The sequence below is a fragment of the Lutra lutra genome, chromosome 3, assembly GCF_902655055.1.
Source record: "Lutra lutra chromosome 3, mLutLut1.2, whole genome shotgun sequence".
In the NCBI taxonomy this organism is placed as follows: Eukaryota; Metazoa; Chordata; class Mammalia; order Carnivora; family Mustelidae; genus Lutra; species Lutra lutra.
Genome location: NC_062280.1, coordinates 146182483 through 146201590, shown reverse-complemented (window position 1 = coordinate 146201590; position 19108 = coordinate 146182483). Strand labels below are relative to the sequence as shown.

Sequence of the window (19108 nt, the reverse complement as noted above, 5' to 3'; positions counted from 1 at the left end):
CTCCTGGCCGTCTAGGCTGATTTGGAGCAGTCCCATTGTACCCTCTATATGGGCTTAATTATTCCAAGGGAAGATTCCAGGGAAATTGCAAAGAGTATTCTGGACCTCTCCAGATATAGCAGAAGTCCAGGAGACTCCCAGAGTCATTCTACCTACAGGTGTTCTTCAGAAAAGAGTAGCCCCAGGACCCAAAACTCCTTTCTCTGTATAGTTTGGCCCAAAGCAGTTTGGGACCCCATAATCTGTCATTCTGTCCCTGTCACAACCCTTATCTAGATTCCAGAAGCTGCAGGAGAGGTCTTTTTGGTCCCAGCATTCAGGTTTCTACAAAGTATGGATGGCCAAACTCAACAGAGAGACACACTTAATGGCAGCATCGATTTTGCCAGTCTTAGAAAATGTTTTCTATGTTGGCTTTCCTCTGGATTACTCCATCTGATGACAAGTGTAAGTACCTCAGTAATTTGGGGGAGGGTATGGACTGGAAAACACATAATTTTAAAACTTATATTAAGGTAAAGTAAGATAAAGTATCAAGGTAGAGAGGTAATGGAGAAATGAAGGGAAAAAAAAAGAAACTCCCAAGTTTATTTTAGTCAAAAAACTTGAGTCTCTAGCCTCCCTTCTACCTAAACATTCTCATACAGTGATCAAAAGGAGTGTCAAAAGCTAATACAGGTAAACCAGTTCGAAAGACCAAAAATGAGGGGGAAAATCCTGGAAAATTTAGAGTTGGTTGTGCCTACTTTTTTTTTTTTTTTTTTTTTAACTTATTCGTGAGAGACAGAGAGAGGCAGAGGGAGAAGCAGGCTCCCTAAGGAGGGAGTCCGATGTGGGAATCGATCTCAGGACTCTGGGATCATGACCTGAGCTGAAGGCAGCTGCTTAACCAACTGAGCCACCCAGGTGCCTGTTTGTGGCTGCTCTTTATTGAAGATTCTGACTTACTAAGTTTTTTTTCTTTCTCATATACTTGTGAATTTTTCAATAGTAAAGACCTAAGCAGAGATAACATGTTATAAATTATCTACTCCTATTAACTATGTTGTGTAAAGCAGATCATTTCTTAAATTTTGAGGTAGCTGATTGAAAAGAAAAATGTGTATGTGTGTAGTACTATTTAGGAGACAGTGTAAGTAAACTGTGTTCTCCAAGCACAAAATACAAGAAGTACTTAGTGAGAGGCATGAAATTTTTAAAAATGGAGACTCATTCCCATTTTTTAAAGCTTCATGTGGTCTGTATTATTCACACTTACAGAAGGAATGTTTACTGATCATCATGTGCTTTGTTCACACCCTAAAATCATGGGGATATCACAACTTTGTCACACCGAGCAAAAGAGAAACAGTTGTCAGCATTTGTCAACATTTTCCAATAGAAGAAAAATCCAGTTGCCAACTACATACAGGTTCATTTTGGGTTCCTGGAACTGATAACACATCCGCATGTCTTATGAAACTTGTGCATGGCACGTTATTACAGCTGTATATCATCAGAGAGAAAAAAATAATTGGTTTTCCTTGGAGTATCTCTAAGTTGATGTCATATTCAATAACCCTGTAGTTGAAAAATCTATATATGATGGATGAAGTTTGGACTATCTTGAATTTAATTCCTCCTGTGCCAACTTCTACAGGCCCTGGTGTACCTGTCATTTTGAGGTGAGTGCATGCATTATTTAGAAAATGCAGCCAGGTGCTACTTCTGCCAGAATACCAACTAGAGAAGAACAATTTGTCTCACATGCACAACAGCCTCATCCTTCACTCTTAACAGTGCCAAGGAGGAGCCAGTTTAAACTTGGAGCCTCACACCAGGGTCAGTGCCAAGGTGCAGCTTGAATCAGTGCTGGGCATCACAGAGCGAGGAGGACAGCTTCTCTTTCTCTAGAGTGAGGACTATGGAGAGAGCCCTTAAAACATACCAGCTTCCACAATGGGGGCCCAGGCACATCACCAACATATCCTCATCAAGAATTCTTCCTTGTGAGAGTAAGTACTACTTCTGGATCTGTGTGCTCATGAGGACTCTCAAAAAGAGATCGGTCAGAGCTTTGTCTCTGGTCCAGACAAAAAAAACCCAACCTAGATGTATTTTGTGGGGCAAATAACAGTAAAATTTTCCCTTCCTTCCCCTTTCTTAGTGGCCAGCTCGTTTTATTTATCTTGGTTAAATGGATCCAGACATGGGCAGGGAAGCCCGGATTAGCCTAGTGGTGGTAGTCCAGATGTCCCTGTGCCATCAGCATCATAGGGCTGACCTCAGGATGCAGCCTCTTTTGATTCTGGGAATCTGGCTTGATTTGCAACTTTTGGATTGGATGTACCCTGGCCTTCCAAATTTTGGAATTTAGGTTTGGTAACATGTGAGATGCAAAATAATTGGTCGTCTTATAATCAGTTCTATGTTGTACAGCCAACTAATATACATGGTTACAGAAGAGCAAACCCCTTAGTTTGTATGTCCCTAATTTGAAGTGTAAGTATAATATTATCTTGACAAAGTTAATCTCACCTCTGACCAGAAGGCAAAGCTTTTTCAATTGTTAATGTGTTGGAGGTAAGTTAGTTTAATATTATTCAAGACAAAGGATGAGGAAAACAATTTCCTTACCGATTAGTAGAGCTTCTTTCTCTGATTTTAAACCTTGGCTTCTTTTTTCTATATTGTTCTCTCGGTCTTGATTGACCAATGCAACTGTCAACACATTGATTTCCTATGAGGTTAAAAAACAAAAACCATATAGGCATGCATGTATATTTTGTGCATTTCAATAAAAGCCACCAGGTTTTTTCAACTCAATAAATAAGGTCATCACTTCCATTTATAACTGAACATCAACTTTTAGAAATAATTGATCTATGTGCCCAATAACAGAAAAGTAATATTAAAACTTAGGTTCCTAGTTACTGCTCCCAACAAATCAAGTAACTATGCAAAAGTGGCAAATTTGGCATAAATTATCTTAGGTTTTTGTCCAATGTGTTGATTAAACTCCGTTAGCAAAGACTGTTTGATTATAGCTACTTTAACATGTTTTTATTTCAAATATAAAAAATTTCCCCAAAAGCATGCACAGACTGATTTATATTACTATGCTAGTAACTTGTTTGAGTGTGTGGGGAAATAGGGCCTATTGGGAAGTTGAGATAGGGTTTACATTGAATAAATATATGTCCTTATACACCACTGGAAAAGGTAGATAAAGCAAAGATTGAGAAATTCTTTTCTTTGGAAACTAAAAATGAAGAATTGTACAACAAACCAATAACATGTAGAACACTGAAGTTGAACTATTTTTAGTTCTTCCAATGGTCTTTTTTATTTAGAAACAGAGAAAAAAAATTAACTCCTATTATCCCAGACTTTGTATTAGGACTCAAAATGGAGAATGATTTAATTAGAAAATCAAATGTAATGACCAGAGACATACATATATGGGTTAGAATCATTAGGGTAGTTGAGTTTTGGAGGAAAGTTTCTCACTGAAAGGTCTCAAAGAAGGACTAGCATATTGAGCAAAGAGTTAAGGATACTCCATTAGATGATGTCACAAGGCTAGAGATTAAACGTAGGGAGGGATAAAAGAGAACTTAGAAGGTCTGGGCAGAAGGTTTGGCAGGTGTTGTCAGGACTAGAACTGGTTACAGATATTGATCTAGTTAATACAAATCAGTAAAGTTGGACAGAGAGAAGAATACAGAAAATTGTTGGGAACATGTTGAGCATGTGAGTAGCACAAACCCCATCTGAAGGCATTCAAATAACTTCAGTGTATGTCAGTCCCAAAGTTCCATGAGCTGTGTTTAACCTAGGAGCTGGTACTTTATAAATCAGGGGTAATTAGAAATTGCCAGGAAAGAAGTCTCTGCTAAGAAATTGCAATTGGCAATATTTGGTGAGCATTTTGGAGGTTCCTTTAAAGGTCAGATTTAACTGCTGAGGACAGAGTAAGAGGTGAAGGTGGGTGTAAGGTAAAGAATTCAGGGAATCACAGTGATGTGGTAATAGATCAGAGGAGGATGCTGGTTGGCTAAGAGGGTACCAGTGAGGACTGAAGCAGGAATGTGCCCAGGAGGATAGGAATCAGAAAGGGTTTAAGGAATGGTCCACAGAAAGGCTGGGGCCAGCCAGACATAAAAAACCATTAGAGATGAAAGATGCTCTTATACTTCCAAAAAGGGATCTTAGGAACCAGCATTGGGAGAAAGAGAGTCCAGAATTTTAAAACCAAACAAACTCAAGTGATTTATGTAGGTGAGCTCAGGAAAGGTAAAGGAATTCCCTCTGTGATGAAATACCATACGGATATGTTTTAAGGGCTAGAAGAGTTCTGGAGGAAAGAGATGGAAAGATATTACCTAGAAGGATGATGGTATTATTTAAGAAATAGTGAACCCAAGGGATGAATGGAAACAGTATCTCTCAAGAAAGGGTGATCTGTTCACAGCCTGGATGATAACTGGAGCCAAATGAAATTACTGAGAAGAGTTTAGCAGACAACAGGCCCACATTAATTGACAAAATTGAGTGGTGTCCTGGAGTCATCACACAGTTGAGGATCCAGGTTTAGTAAGGGAGAGGGACCACAGAAGGCAGGCAGGACCTAAGGAACCAGCAGGAAATGGCAAGGACAGAACAGACAGAGACCATTCAAAGGGTTTATTAGGTACTTGTCTCATATTCAGAGCTGACAAGGACGTTGAGCAGATCCCAGCAAATTCTTTAAGAAGCCAGATACGGCCTACCACTGACTGATTCTCTGATGATGATTTAGGCTTGGGTAAATGAGAATGGAAAGAGAGGAGTCCTAGGAAATATCCTTGAGATTGAATTTTGCAGCAAGTGCTCTGCTGCCCACAAATGTGTTCCCTGGCACGGTCACTTTCTGTGACTCTGGAGTGGACACACCTCCCTGCAAGGCTTCAACATCCACTAGGCCTGGGCCTAACAGAGACCTGAGGCTTGGGAATGCTTCCATCTTCGGGTTCCACTGTGGGTTCTGCCCAGGGTGGATATGTTGCTGCTTTTCTTACCCCTTTCTGGAGAAGAACTCTTCTGGGAAGTGGTACAGGACCTAATGAAGTGGACCAGGCAGGCTCCAGGTGGTGCTTGCATGCTGTAATAAGCTGGTGTCAAGAGCTGGCAAAAAGGGAACTGTCATTTCCTTTAGAGTGCAAGGCGTGTCCCAGCAAACTGAGAGACCTGGGTCCACAACATCATGGGTAGAGCGGACCAGCCTGTGGCCACTCAAAAGCATTACTATTGGCCAAGTGTCCTGGAGGCCAAGCCTGTCACAGGCATGGTACGGAAGCTCAGACTTGGAGGTTTTGGTCCAAGATGGCAACACCGACTATGAACATACCTCCTCCAGAGAACACACCAAGTTACACCTATTTATAGAAGAATTCCTCCTGAAGAAGAACTAAGGGCTGACTGAACAGCCTCTGGATGACAAAAGACAGAATGGCAAAAGAGATCAGTAAGAGACCAGTAAGGAAGGGAGCCCCCAACCACCACGCTGTGAATGGCACTGGGGAAGGAAAGTACTGAAGACCTGGAAGAAATTCCTTACAATTGGGCACAGAAAAAAGCCATGGTTTAAGAGAGTGACTAGTATCTAAAAGAGCCAGCCCTTGAATGCCACCAAATGGTGGAAAAGTTGTGGGAACACACTCTGAGTCAGAGAGACTGGAGAACAACATGGTTTACACCCCAACCCCCAAACTTAAAAGCATAGCCCAGATCAGGGTCCAGTCTCCATAGCTGGCTTGGCCAGCTCTGCAAGCCCCAGGTCCCCTAGGCAAACACCAGCTTCAGATGGTGGGGCACAGGAAAAAAAAAAAAGCCATAGTTTAAAAGATCAACTGGCCTGTTAGAATGCCAGCTCTAAAACTGCCAAATAGTAGGGGTAGCTGCTGGGGTGCTCTGCAGGTGGGAGGGGTTGATAACCATAGTCTACACTCACTACCCCTTGCACACACCTTGAAAACACAGAATGATGCATGGTCCCGGTGGCCTGCTGCCTTGGTGAGCCCTAGACCTCTGACTCACACCAGTACCATCTGGCCCACCAAGGCAGCCAAACGGATGCCCTTGGTTAGCACTACAGCTCTAGCTCATGCCAAGGTCACAGGCAGAAAGCACCCCAGAACGCTCAAGGGGCCCACACCACTTTGGCTTCAGATGCCTTGCTAGGGTGCCTCCAGTGTAGAGTGCTCCAGAACTTTTTGGCTAACATTTGCTTGAGATCCAACTGCCCTGCCAGGGTGCCCCCAGCATGTAGTACCCAAGGAACCCCCAGCCCACGCCTGTGTCAGTTCCAGTTATCCTCTGTACAGAGCACCCCAAAAACACTCTTGTCCACACTGGCCTTGGCTTCAGTTGCCTGGCCAGGGAACCCCCTGCACTGAGTACCCAGAGAAACCACAGCTTGTACCCAATTCAGCTACAGCTGTCCTGCGAGGTTGCCCTCCATGTGGAGGGCCCTGGGACAAACTGGCTTGCAACTGCTTCAGCTGTCCTGCCAGGATACGGTTTGTGTAGACAGCTCAGGGACCACACCATCCCATGCCCAGTTTAGTTCTCAGTGCCCTGCCAGGATGCTCCCTGCAAGAATGCCCCAGAACCTGCTGCCCTATACCCTGCCTCAACGCCATCTACCCCTTCAATGCATCCTTGTGCTGAGTCCTGGAACATCCCAGTTTACATTCACTTCAGCTGGCCTACCAATGTGCCCTCTGTGCTAAGAGCTGCAGGTAACCCTGGCTTGTACCCACTTTAGTTTCAGCTTTCCTGTCCGGGCACTCTCTATGTAGACAACTCTGAGAACTCCTAGCACGCACACTGCCTTCGCTCCAGCCACCCTTCATGCACCCTACATGCCCATGTACAAGGGCATGCCTTGTACACAGTGCCTTAGACACCACAGGTTGCACTACCCATTTCAGCTTCAGCTGTCTTGCCAGGGTGCCCTCAGTGCATAGTATCCTGGGACACCCTGGCCTGCATCCACTTCAGCTAGCTATCCAGACAGGGAGCCAGCTATGTGGAAAGCCCATGCCAGCCACAGCTCAAGCCAACCAGCAAAGGTCACCAAGCACACACAGTCTACCCAGAGGATGACCACACAAATTAAGAAGTAACTGCTTCACTAATCCATAGAAACAAACACAGGAAATTAAATAGGGAAATGGAGAAATATGCTCCAAAATAAAGAACAGGACAAGACCTCAGAAAAAGAACTAAGTGAAATAGAGATAAGCAATATGCCTGATAAAGATTTTAAAGTAGTGAACATAAAAATGCTCACTGGGCTGGAGAGAAGAGTAGAAGAATTCAGTGAGGCCTTCAATAAAGAGATTGAAAATACAAAAAAAAAAAAGAATCAGAATTGAACACAATAACTAAAAAACACAGTAGAGGGAATCAACAGATTATTGGATGCCGGAAAATATTGTGATCCGGAAGACAGGGTAAAGGAAAGCAAACAAACTGAACAGCAAAGGAGGAAAGAATTTAAAAACCCATAGGTTAAGGGAATCTCAAAATCAAGCAAACAAACATTTGCATTATAGGGAGAAGGGAAAGAAAAGGGGGTAGAAAACTTAACTGAAGAAATAATAGCTGAAAACTTCCCTAACCTGGGGAAGGAAACAGACATCCAGGTCCAAGAACCATACAACATTTCACATAAGATGAACTCAAGGTCCACACCATGATACATAATTAAAATATCAAAGGTAAGGAGAATTTTAAAAGCAAGAGAGAAGCAAAAAGTTACCTACAAAGGAAAACCTGTAAGATTATCGGCTGATTTTCTTTCAGCAGACATTTTGCAGGCCAGAATGGAGTGGCGTGATATATTCAAAGCGCTGAAAGGAAAAAGGCTACAACATAAAATACTCTACCTGGCAAGGTTAGGATTCAGATTTGAAGGTGAGAGAGTTTCCCAGACAAAAGATAGAGGAGTTTATTACCACTAAGTAAGCCTCACTGGAATGTTAAAGGGACTTCTTTAAGTGGAAAAGAAATGGTCAGATGAGATGTAATAAAATACAACAGGATATAAATAAAATATGGAGAAGGAAGTAAAAAGGGAAGAGAAGGGATGAAAAAAAGTTTTTTAAAGAATGTGTCTGGGGGCACCTGGGTGGCTCAGTAGGTTAAAGCCTCTGCCTTCGGCTCAGGTCATGATCCCAGGGTCCTGGGATCGAGCCCTGTATCGGGCTCTCTGCTTGGCAGGGAGCCTGCTTCCTCCTCTCTCTCTGCTAAAAAAAAAAAAAAAGAATGTGTCTGAACTTAAATGATCATCAGATTAATATAGACTGTTATTAGGATGTTTATATCAACCTCTTGGTAACCACAAATCCAAAACCTGTAATAGATACACAAAAATATAAAGAGAAGCCAAGCATAACACTATAAACTCATCAATCACAAAGAAAGAGAACAAGAGGAGAAACAGAGAAGACCTAGAAAACAACCGGAAAACAAATAACAAAGTAGCAATAAGTAAATATCTGTCAATTACTTTAAATGTAAATGACCTAAATGCTTCAATAAAAAGGCACTGTGTTGCACAATGGATAAAAAATCAAGACCATCTATACGCTGCCTACAAGAGACTCACCTCAGACCTAAAGACATATAAAGTGAAGGGGATGGAAAAACATTTACCATGCAAATCAAAGCAAAAAAACCCACAAAAACCCCCCAAAATGAGGCAGCAATACTTAGACAATAGCCTTTAAAACAAAGACTTTAACAAGAAACAAGAGCATTCCATAATGATAAAGGGATCCATGCAACAAGAGGATATAACAATTGTAAATATCTACACACCTAACACTGGAGCACTTAAATACATAAAGCAAATGTTAGTGAACATAAAGAGAAACTGATGGTAATACAATAGTAGTGGGGGACTTTAACACTCTACTCACATCAATGGATAGATTATCTAGGCAGAAAAATCAATAAAGACCAGTGTCTCTAAACGGCACATAAGACCAGATGGACATAACAGTTATATACAAAATATTCACCCCTGAACAAGAGAATACATATTTTTTTCTTTAAAAAAAAAAAAATGAGAGAGCACACATGCACGCCTGTGAATGGGGGGAGGGGCAAAGGGAGAAGGGGAGCCAGACTCCCCAGTAAGCAGGGAGTCTGATGCGGGGCTCAATCCCAGGACCCTGGGATCATGACCTGAGCCAAAGGCAGATGCTTAACCCACTGAGGCACCCAGGCGCCCCATATGCATTCAAGTGCACATGCAACCATTCTCCAAAATAGATCGTATGTTAGGTCATTAAGTCTCAACAAATTTAAGATTAAAATCATACTATGTATCTTTTCTGACCACATTGGTATGAAATTGGGAATAAATCACAAGAAAAACACTAGGAAAAACAAACATATGGAAGCTAAACAACATGATACTAAACAATACATGGGTCAGCAAAGCGATCAAAGAAGAATTAAAAAATTACATGAAGACAAATGAAAATGAAAACACAGTAGTCCAAAATCTTTGGAATGCAATGAAAACAGTTCTAAAAGGGAAACATAGTATACAGGCTGGCCTCAAGAAACCAGAAAAAGCTCAAATAAACAATCTAACCTTACATCTAAAGAAATTAGAAAAGGAAGAACAAAGCCCAAGGTGAGGTAAGGAAATAATAAAGATCAGGGCAGAAATAAATAACATAGAATGAAACCAAGAGCTGGCTTTTTTAAAAAGATAAAACTAATAAACCCTTAGACTCATCAAGGAAAAAAAGAGTAGGACCCAAATAAATGAAATATGACTAGACAGACCTGACACCACAGATATAAAAGGGTGATTAAGAGAATACTATGGAAAATTATATGCCAACAAATTGGACAACCTAGAAAAAAACGGATAATTTGTAGAAACAAAATAATAGTCTTTCAAGAGCAAATCAATAAGAAATAGAAAATGTGAACAGACTGATTACTAGTAACAAAAATTGAATTGGGAGTCAAGAAACGACCAAAACAAGAGGTCTAGGAGCAGATGGATTCATAGATGAATTCTACCAAATATTTAAATAAGAGTTAATACATATTCTCCTCAAACTATTCCACAAAAATAGAAAGGAAAGCTTCCAAATGTATTCTATGAGGTCAGCATTGTCCTGGTATCCAAACCAGACAGACACCACAAGAAAAGAAGACTATAGGCCAGTATCCTTGGTGGACATAGATACAAAATCCTCAACAAAGTATTAGCAAAACACATTCAACAATACATTAAAAGAAGCATTCATGACAATCAAGTGGGGTTTACTTTGGGGATGCAAGAATGTTTCAATATTCACAAATCAATCAACCACATCAAGAAAACAAAAAATAAAATTATAGGATCATCTTAGTAGAAGGAAAAAAGCATTTGACAAAATTCAGCACCCATTCATGATAAAAATTCTCAATAAAGTGGGTTTAGAAGGAACATACCTCAACATAACAAAGGGCATATATGAAAAACCCATCTCTGGGGCATCTGGGTGGCTCAGTTAAGTGTCTGACTTGTGAGATACAGCCCCGTTTCAGGCTCTTTGCTCAGTGGGGTGGCTGCTTGAGAGTCTCCTCCTCTATCCCTCTCCTTGCTTCTCTCTCAAAATAAATAAAGCTTAACAACAACAACAACAAAAAAAAAAAAAAAAAAGAGAAAAGCCTATAGCTAACATTATACTAAATGGGGGGGAAAAAACAAAAGAGTTTTTCCTGTAAGATCAGGAGCAAGAAAAGGATGTCCACTTTCACCACTTTTATTCATCGTAGTCCTAGGCATAGCAGTCAGTGAAGAAAAAGAAATGGGCATCATATTTGTGAATAAGAAGTTAAACTCACTATTTGCAGATGACATATTACTATACATAGAAAATCCTGAAGACTCCACCAAACACTACCACAAGTAATAAATTCAGTAAAGTGGGAGGATACAAAAGTAATAACCAGGAATCAATAGCATTTCTATACATTAATAATGAAGTTACAGAAGGAGAAATTAAGAAAACTCCATTTATAATTGTGCCAAAAAGAATAAAATACCTAGGAATAAACTCAGTCAAGGAGGTGAAATACCTATACTCTGAAAACTAGAACACTGATGGAAGAAACTAAAGATAAAAACAAATGGAAATATATTCCATGTTCATGATTTAGAAAAATATTTAAATGTGCATAAAACCCAGTGTACTCTGCATATTCAGTGCAACCTCCATCAGAATATCAATAGCATTTTTCACAAAACTAGAACAAATACTCATTAAATGTGTGTGGAGCCACAGAAGACCTTGGATAGCCAAAGAAGTCCTAAGAAAGAAAAAGCTAGAGATTTTATAATTCCACATTTCAGGATATACAACAAACCTGTAGTTTTCAAAATTGTAGAGAGCTCCCAAATAAATCCATATGGTAAATTAATCTGTGACAGTGGAGGCATGAATATACAGTGAAGAAAATAGTCTCTTCAATAAATGATTTTGGGAAAACTGGACTACTTTCTAACACCATACACAAAAATAAACTCACAATGAACTAAAGACCTAAATGTGAGACCTGAAACCTAAAATGTAAAAATCCTAGAAGAAAACACTGGCAGTAATTTCTCAGCATTTAACATTTTTATAGATAGGTCTCCTACAGCAAGTGAAACAAAAGCAAAAATAAAATATTGGGATTACATCAAAATAAAAAGCTTTTGCACAGTGAAGGAAACCATCAACAAAACAAAAAAAAGGCAACTTACTGAATGGGAGAAGATACTTGCAATTGATATTCAATAAAGGCTTAATATCCCACATATGTAAAGAACTTACACAACTCTACACCCAAAACCCTCCAAACAATGCTGTTTAAAAATGGGCAGAGTACCCGAATGGATGGCTTTCAAAAGACCTACAAATGGCCAAAACACAGATGGAAAGATCCTCAGCTTCACTCATCATCAGGGAAATGCAAATCAAAACAACAGTGAGTTATCACCTCACATTTGTGAGAAAGGCTAGAATCAAAAACACAAGAAGCAACAAGTGTTGGTGAGGATGTGGCAAAAAGGAACCCTCATGCACCATTGGTAGGAATGTGAATTGGTTAGTCACTGTGGAAAACAGTATGGAGATTCCTCAAAAAATTAAAAATAGAGGGACCTCTGGGGAAGATGGTGGAGTAGGAGAACCCTAACCTCACTGTGTCCCATCGGACAACTAGATAACATCAGTATAAATGACCTGAAAGATAACCTGAAGATTGGCAGAACAGACTCTCTGCAGCTAAATGTGGAGAGGTTACCACACTGAAGAGGCTAGGAAAGACAGAGACATGGGTTGGGAGCAAAATGGACCCACGATACTGTATGCAGGTGGGTGGAGGGACATTGTGGGTGTGGAGAGGGGAGAGAAAAAGACTATTAAACTAGGCACCCAGGCACAAGGAACTTGCACAGGAAAGATGAATCCCTGTAATCTGGTTTCCTTTGGAAACCACAGGGGCAAGAAATTTCACGAGTTCTTACAATCAGAAGGACTTAACACCTGGAACTTTAAAAGTCTACAGGCTCCTCTCTGGGAGAGCCAAGAAAGTGAGAGGAAACGGAGTCCATGCCCTAAAAGAGAAAGCACAAAAACAGCCCTGCAGACATAGAGTACAGAAGCAGCAGTCTGGAAGATGCCTGGGGTATATGAGAGGGAGACTGTTCACTCCTCTCAGAGCATGCGCTGGAGGGGCAGGGATCACTGGGAGACTTCTCCAGCAATACAAGAGCTGGAAAGTACTACTGCCTTCCCCGTGCTTCCCAGTACACAGACACCTTTGGAAACCAGTAGCGTGCCAAACTCTCCACCTAACTTGCCAACAGGGCATCCCACCCCTTGTTCTCCTGTGGATATGCCCCCTCTAGCCAGGCCTCTGCTCCAGGTCTCCTTCCACAAGCAGACTCGAGCATACCTAGTTAATATGGCTTTCCCTGCCCCTGCTGTTTCTGCTAATCAGGTCTCAGCCCTGAAGCAGGGGTTTTATAGAGCAGGTCCAGGTCCCTTTCCACGGTACACGCATGCACTTGCTCACACCACATGCTCCACCTCTGAATTATCCTGCAGACATGCCCCTTACAATATGCCCTCGGTCAGAGCCCATTCAAAGCCATGCCACAAGCCTGGCAGTGTACAAGCACTCCCGATGGGCCAGCACCACACCAAAGGGACTCCTGCCCAGGGGACAGTGGAAGATAACTACACACAGCAGTCCAGCTACAGGTAGCAGTGGGCTGGGGGCAGATATCTGGTATGAGATTTATTACGAGATCCAGGTATGAGCCCTGCCCACCAATGAAAGCTTCTCAGGGAAAGCATCCTGCAGTTTGGTGCTACTGCCTCTCTAGCAAATGCCTGGTCTGACAACTCAACTTCAGGACAGGTCCAGACTGACCCACTAACAGCAGAGGGACCAAACCCTGTTCACAACAGTCAAAGACAGCCATTGCAGGTGACTGGACTGAGGCATAATGCAGCTCAGGCACAACAGCAGAGCACACACAACACACATAGGAGACACCCCTGAAGCTCCAGGTTCTGGTAAAGAGGGGCCACTGCACTTCAAGGCACTATAAGACATCTTCATAAGGCCACTACTTTCAAGAGGAATAGATGTAGTTGACATTTCTAACACACAAAACAGACAAAGAGAGACAAAATGAGGCAGAGGAATATGCCCTAAATGAAAGAACAAAACCACAGCAAGAGAGCTCAATGAAACAGAGATAAGTAACATGCCCCATAGCGAATTTAAAGTAAAGGTCATAAATATATTCACTGGACTGGAGAAAAGAGTGGAGGACTTCAGTGAGACCCTTAAGAAAGAGACAAAACATAAAGAACCAATCAGAGATGAATAACTCAATAACTGAAATTAAAAATACACTAGATGGGCAGTGCCTGGGTGGCCCAGTCAGTTAAGCATCTGAATCTTGATTTCAGCTCAGGTCATAATCTTAGCCCCATGTTGGATTCCATGCCGGCTGTGGAGCCTGCTTAAGATTTGCACTCCTTCTCCCTCTGCCCCTCCCCACTACTCTCCCCCTCCCCCTCTTTTTTTTTTTTTTTTAAGATTTTATTTATTGACAGAGATCACAAGTAGGCAGAGAGGCAGGCAGGGAGTGAGAAAGGGAAGCAGGCTCCCCGCTGAGCAGAGAGCCCGATGTGGGGCTTGATCCCAGAACCCTGGGATCATGACCTGAGCCAAAGGTAGAGGCTTTAACCCACTGAGCCACCCAGGCGCCCCCCTCTCCCCATCTTAAGGAAAAAAAAAAAAAACAACAAAACTATAGGGAATAAATAGTACACTAGAAGAAGCAGAAGAATGGATCAGCAACCTGAAGGACAGAGTAATAAAAAGCAATCAAGTTGAACAGGAGAGAGAGAAAAAAAGCAAATGAAAATGGACTTACGGAACCCAGCGACACTATCAAGCATAATAACATTTGCAGTATATGGATCCCAGAAGACGAAAAGAAAGAAAAGTGGGCAGAAAAGTTATATGAAGAAATAATAGCTGAAACCTTCTCAAATCTCAGGAAGGAGACAAATCCAGATTCGGGAGGCAAAGAGACAAAAGTCTAGAAGCAGACAGCTCCACAGGTGAATTCTACCAAATATTTAAAGAGTTAATACCTATTCTTACCAAACTATTTCCAAAAAACAGAGGAGGATGGAGAGCTTTCTAATTCATTCTAGGAGGGCAGAATTACCCTGATACTAAAACCAAATAAAGACACTACAAAAAAGGAGAACTACAGGCCATTATTCCTGATGAACATAGATGCAAAAATCCTCAACAAAAGGTTAGCAAAGTAAATCCAGTAATACATTAAAAAAAAAAAAATCCTTCACCATGGCAGGGGGGAAAGCATTCACCGTGATATAGTGGATTTATTCCTGGGATACAAGGTGCTTCAATATTCTCAAATCAATCAATATGATAATCAGAGAAAGGATAAAAATATTACCATCTTCAATAGATGCAGGAAAAGCACTTGGTAAAGTCCAACATCCATTCATGATAAAAGCCTTCAACACAGTAATCAGAGGGAACATACCCCACTGTAATAAAGGCCATATATCAAAAACCCACAGCTAACACCATACTCAATGGTGAAAAACTGAGAGCTTTCCCTGTAAGATCAGAAACAAGAAAAGAGTATCTGCTCTCACTTTTATTAAGCATAGTACTGGGAAGTCCTAGCCACAGCGATCACGTGAGAAAGAGAAATAAAAGGCATCCAAATGCATAAGGACTTGCAGATAACATAGTACTCTATATAGGAAATCCTAAAAACTAAAAAACAAACAAACCTACCAGAAAAGTGATAAATGAAATAAGTAAAACTGTAAGATACAAAATCAGTATATATACCTTGCATTTCTATACACAAATAATGAAGCAGCAGAAAGAGAAATTGAGAGAACAGGCCCATTTATAGTTGTGCCAAAAAGAATAAAATACCTAGGAATAAATTTAACCAAGGAGGTGAAAGACCTGTAATCTGAAAAGTATGAAAGTAAGTGAGATGATATAGATGGAAAGACATTCCATGCTCATGGGTTGGAATAACATTATTAAAATGTCCATACTACACAAAGCAACCAACAGACTTAATTTGATCTCTATAAAGTAGCAATAGTGTTTTTCACTAGAGCAAAGAATCTTAAAATTTGTATGGGACCACAAAAAGACCCTGAATAGTGATAGCAACTTGAGGTATCACAATCCCAGATTTTAACAGAACTGCAAAACTGTAGTAATCAAAGCAGTGTGGTACCAGCACAAAAAGAGACACACAGATTAATGAAACAGAATAGAGAGCCCAGAAATAAACTCACAGTTATGGTCAGTTAATCTTTGACAAAGCAAGAAACAATATCCAATGGGAAAAAGACAGTCTCTTCAACAAATGGTGTTGGGAAAACAGAAGAGCTACATGCAAAAGAATGGAACCAGACAACTTTCTTATACCATGCACAAAAATAAACTCAAAATGGATTAAAGACCTGAGATCTGATGCCCTAAAAATCCTAGAAGAGAGAACAGATACTAATTGCTCTGGCATCAGCTGTAACATTTTTCTAGATAGGTCTCCTGAGGCAAGGGAAACAAAAAGAAAAATAAACTAAAAGTAAACTATTGGTATTTCATCAAAATAAAAAGCTTCTGCATAGTGAAGGAAACAACAAAACTAAAAGGCAACCTATTGAATGGGAGAAGATATTTGCAAATGACATATCTGATAAAAGGTCAGTATCCAAAATATATAAAGAACTAATAGAGTCAACACCAAAAAAAAAGCAAATAATCCAATTAAAAATGGGCAGAAGCAATAAACAGAAAGTACTCCAAGGAAGACTTTAAGAGGGCCAGTAAACACATGTAAAGTCGCTCAACATCACTAATCATGATGGAAATGCAAATCAAAAGTACACTGAGATATTACCTCACACCTGTCAGAATGGCTAAAATCAAAAACACAAGAAGCAACAAGTGTTGGTGAGGATGTGAAGAAAAAGGAGCCCTCTTTCACTGTTGGTTTGAATGCAAATTGGCGTGGGCACTGCGGAAAACAGTATGGAGGGTTCTCAAAAGTAAAAAGGAACTACCCTATGATCCAATAATCGTGCTACTGGGTATTTATCCCCAAAACAGAAGAACACTAATTCAAAGGGATATGTGAAGCCCCCTGTTTATTGCAGTATTATTAATATTAGTCAAGATATAGAAGCTGCCCAGGTGTCCATCACGAGATGAATGGATAAAGAAAAACTGGTACACACACATACACACACACATATATAATAGAATATTATTCAGCCATAAAAAATGAAATTTTGCCATTTGCAGCAACATGGATGAAGCTAGAGAGTATAATACTAAGCAAAATAAGTCAGACAAAGACAAACACCATATAATTTCATTCATATGTGGAATTCAAGAAGCAGAACAAATAAGCAAAGGGAAGAGAGACAGACGAACTCAGAAACAGACTCTTAACATAGAGAACAAAGTGATGGTAACAGAGGAGAGTGGTGGTGGGATGGGAGATAGGTGATGGGGATTAAGGAGCAATGAGCACTGGGTGATGTATGGAAGTGCTGAATCACTATATTGCACACCTTAAACTGATCTAACACTGGAATTAAAAATTTTAAAAGTGAGATAAAATACTAATTAATTAAAACAAAAACCGAAGTAGTGTATATGCAACACCGATTCCCTCTTTCCATGTTTTCACTTAGTGCCTACAAATTGAAATTATCATGCAATATTTGTCACAAGAGATCCATCCTTATGACTGGTTAAGGGGAGGGGAATACAGAGAGAATGTGGAACTAACTCATTTCCCAAGCCAAATTTTTGTGGCATTTCATTTCAGCTAAGACTGTTTTTCTTTTCAGCCATTGGTAAGTATCTATACATATATAATATATACATATATTCCATGCCTACTGTATGCCAAGTAATGCTAACTTGTTAAGGACATGGAGTCCAGAATGGCAAAAGGTATGTGCTTACCCTGGGGTCAAAGGCAGTTCTTTTCTGAAAGGTCTGTAAGAAAACTCAAAGGAAATGTCAGTAGCTGAAGCTGGAGAAGTAGGTAGATCATGAGGAGGAGTTTGGGTTTTATCTGGAAAGCTCAAGTACTGAAAAGTGCTCAGCGCAGGAGTTATGTGAGTGACTCTGCACATTAGGAGCACATGAAACTGGAGGCAGGGATGCCAGGTTGGAGTCTCCTGCAAATAGTCTATTATTTTTCATGATAAGGGCTCCAAACCGGGTCAGTGGTGCACAGAGTGCAAAGCATAGGAGACATTTAGGAGGCAGAACTGAGAAAACATCTGGTGAGCTGGGGGATGAGGTCAGTGCTGGGGAAGAGTAAGTGCTCTGGCGAATAGGAAAACAGAGAAGGAGGCAAGTGTGAGAGACGATGCATCCAGTTCTGGAAATGCTGAATTTTAGTTTTCTGTGACATCTTGTTAAGATATTTTGGAGAAAATGGGATATAGCGGTTTTTGAACTTAGAAGCAAGGTCTGACAGCTCTTTTTATGGGCCATTTCTCAGGTTTGTGTTTACGGCCAGCAACCCTGATGTCTCCTTCTGGGACAAAGAAAGGCTTGCTTACTATTTTCTATAAAAGAAGTGGATTCCCCAAACTCAGTGTTCCTCTCCTGTCACATAACCCATTGCATGTGTTTCCATCTGGGCACCTCTGGGAATGATGAGCTTGGAAGATCCACGAGGATAAATCTGGTGAAGCTGGGATGGCTGTGTGGCAGGGCAGCACACGATAAAACCTCAAGTGGACACTGGCCAAGACCTTCTCTGAGAACAACCTATTATACTAGTGACAAATTGACCATAATATTAAGCACTAAGAGAGCACATTTCAAGAATATGATTTCAAGTATATCAGAGGATATAACCAGTGTATGCTTCATCTCTTAATTATGGACAAAACATGAAGTTTATGTCTTAGCTTATAAATTTCATATTCCCTACCCAGGATGTTCCAACTTCTCTATTTAGTAATCTGGGACACTTTTTCACTGAGACACTGGTCATAAGTAATAAAGTAAAGGCTTTGCCCCTTTCTTTAAAACATCACTGCCCTTATTAATCCTTCTCATCCCAAATCTCTGGAAAGTGGAAGAAACTTCATCATCAGAATGGGAAAGTTTTATCATTAGAAACATAAAATTCTGGGCACCTGGGTGGCTCAGGTGGTTAAGCAACTGCCTTCAGCTCAGGTCATGATCCCAGAGTTCCGGGATCAAGTCCCATATCAGGCTCCCAGCTCCACGGGGAGTCTGCCTGTCCCTCTGACCTTCTCCCCTCTCATGCTCGCTCTCTCTCTCTCTCAAAGAAATAAAATCTTAAAGAAAGAAACATAAAAGTCTGAAGACTCTTTATCTTTTATCATGTTAAAATCCTTTACCCTGATGATGTAATAAGCCCTGAAGAATTGTGTGTCTTCCAGATGTTCTGGAGAAGGTGCTTTAGTTGCCTGGAGATTGCAAACTGGCTGTG

General features: G+C 40.7%; 1 protein-coding gene across 5 annotated transcripts in view; it reads right to left on the bottom strand.

Annotated features, from left to right (window-relative positions):
* The window catches only part of ENOX1 (ecto-NOX disulfide-thiol exchanger 1), a 571933-nt gene that overhangs the window by 20181 nt on the left and 532644 nt on the right, over positions 1-19108 (bottom strand). For all 5 annotated transcript variants that reach the window (XM_047723525.1, XM_047723524.1, XM_047723527.1 and 2 more), the window contains one exon: positions 2617-2719. In XM_047723525.1, coding sequence (XP_047579481.1) covers positions 2617-2719 — 103 coding nt within the window. The remainder of the gene's footprint in view (positions 1-2616; positions 2720-19108) is intronic.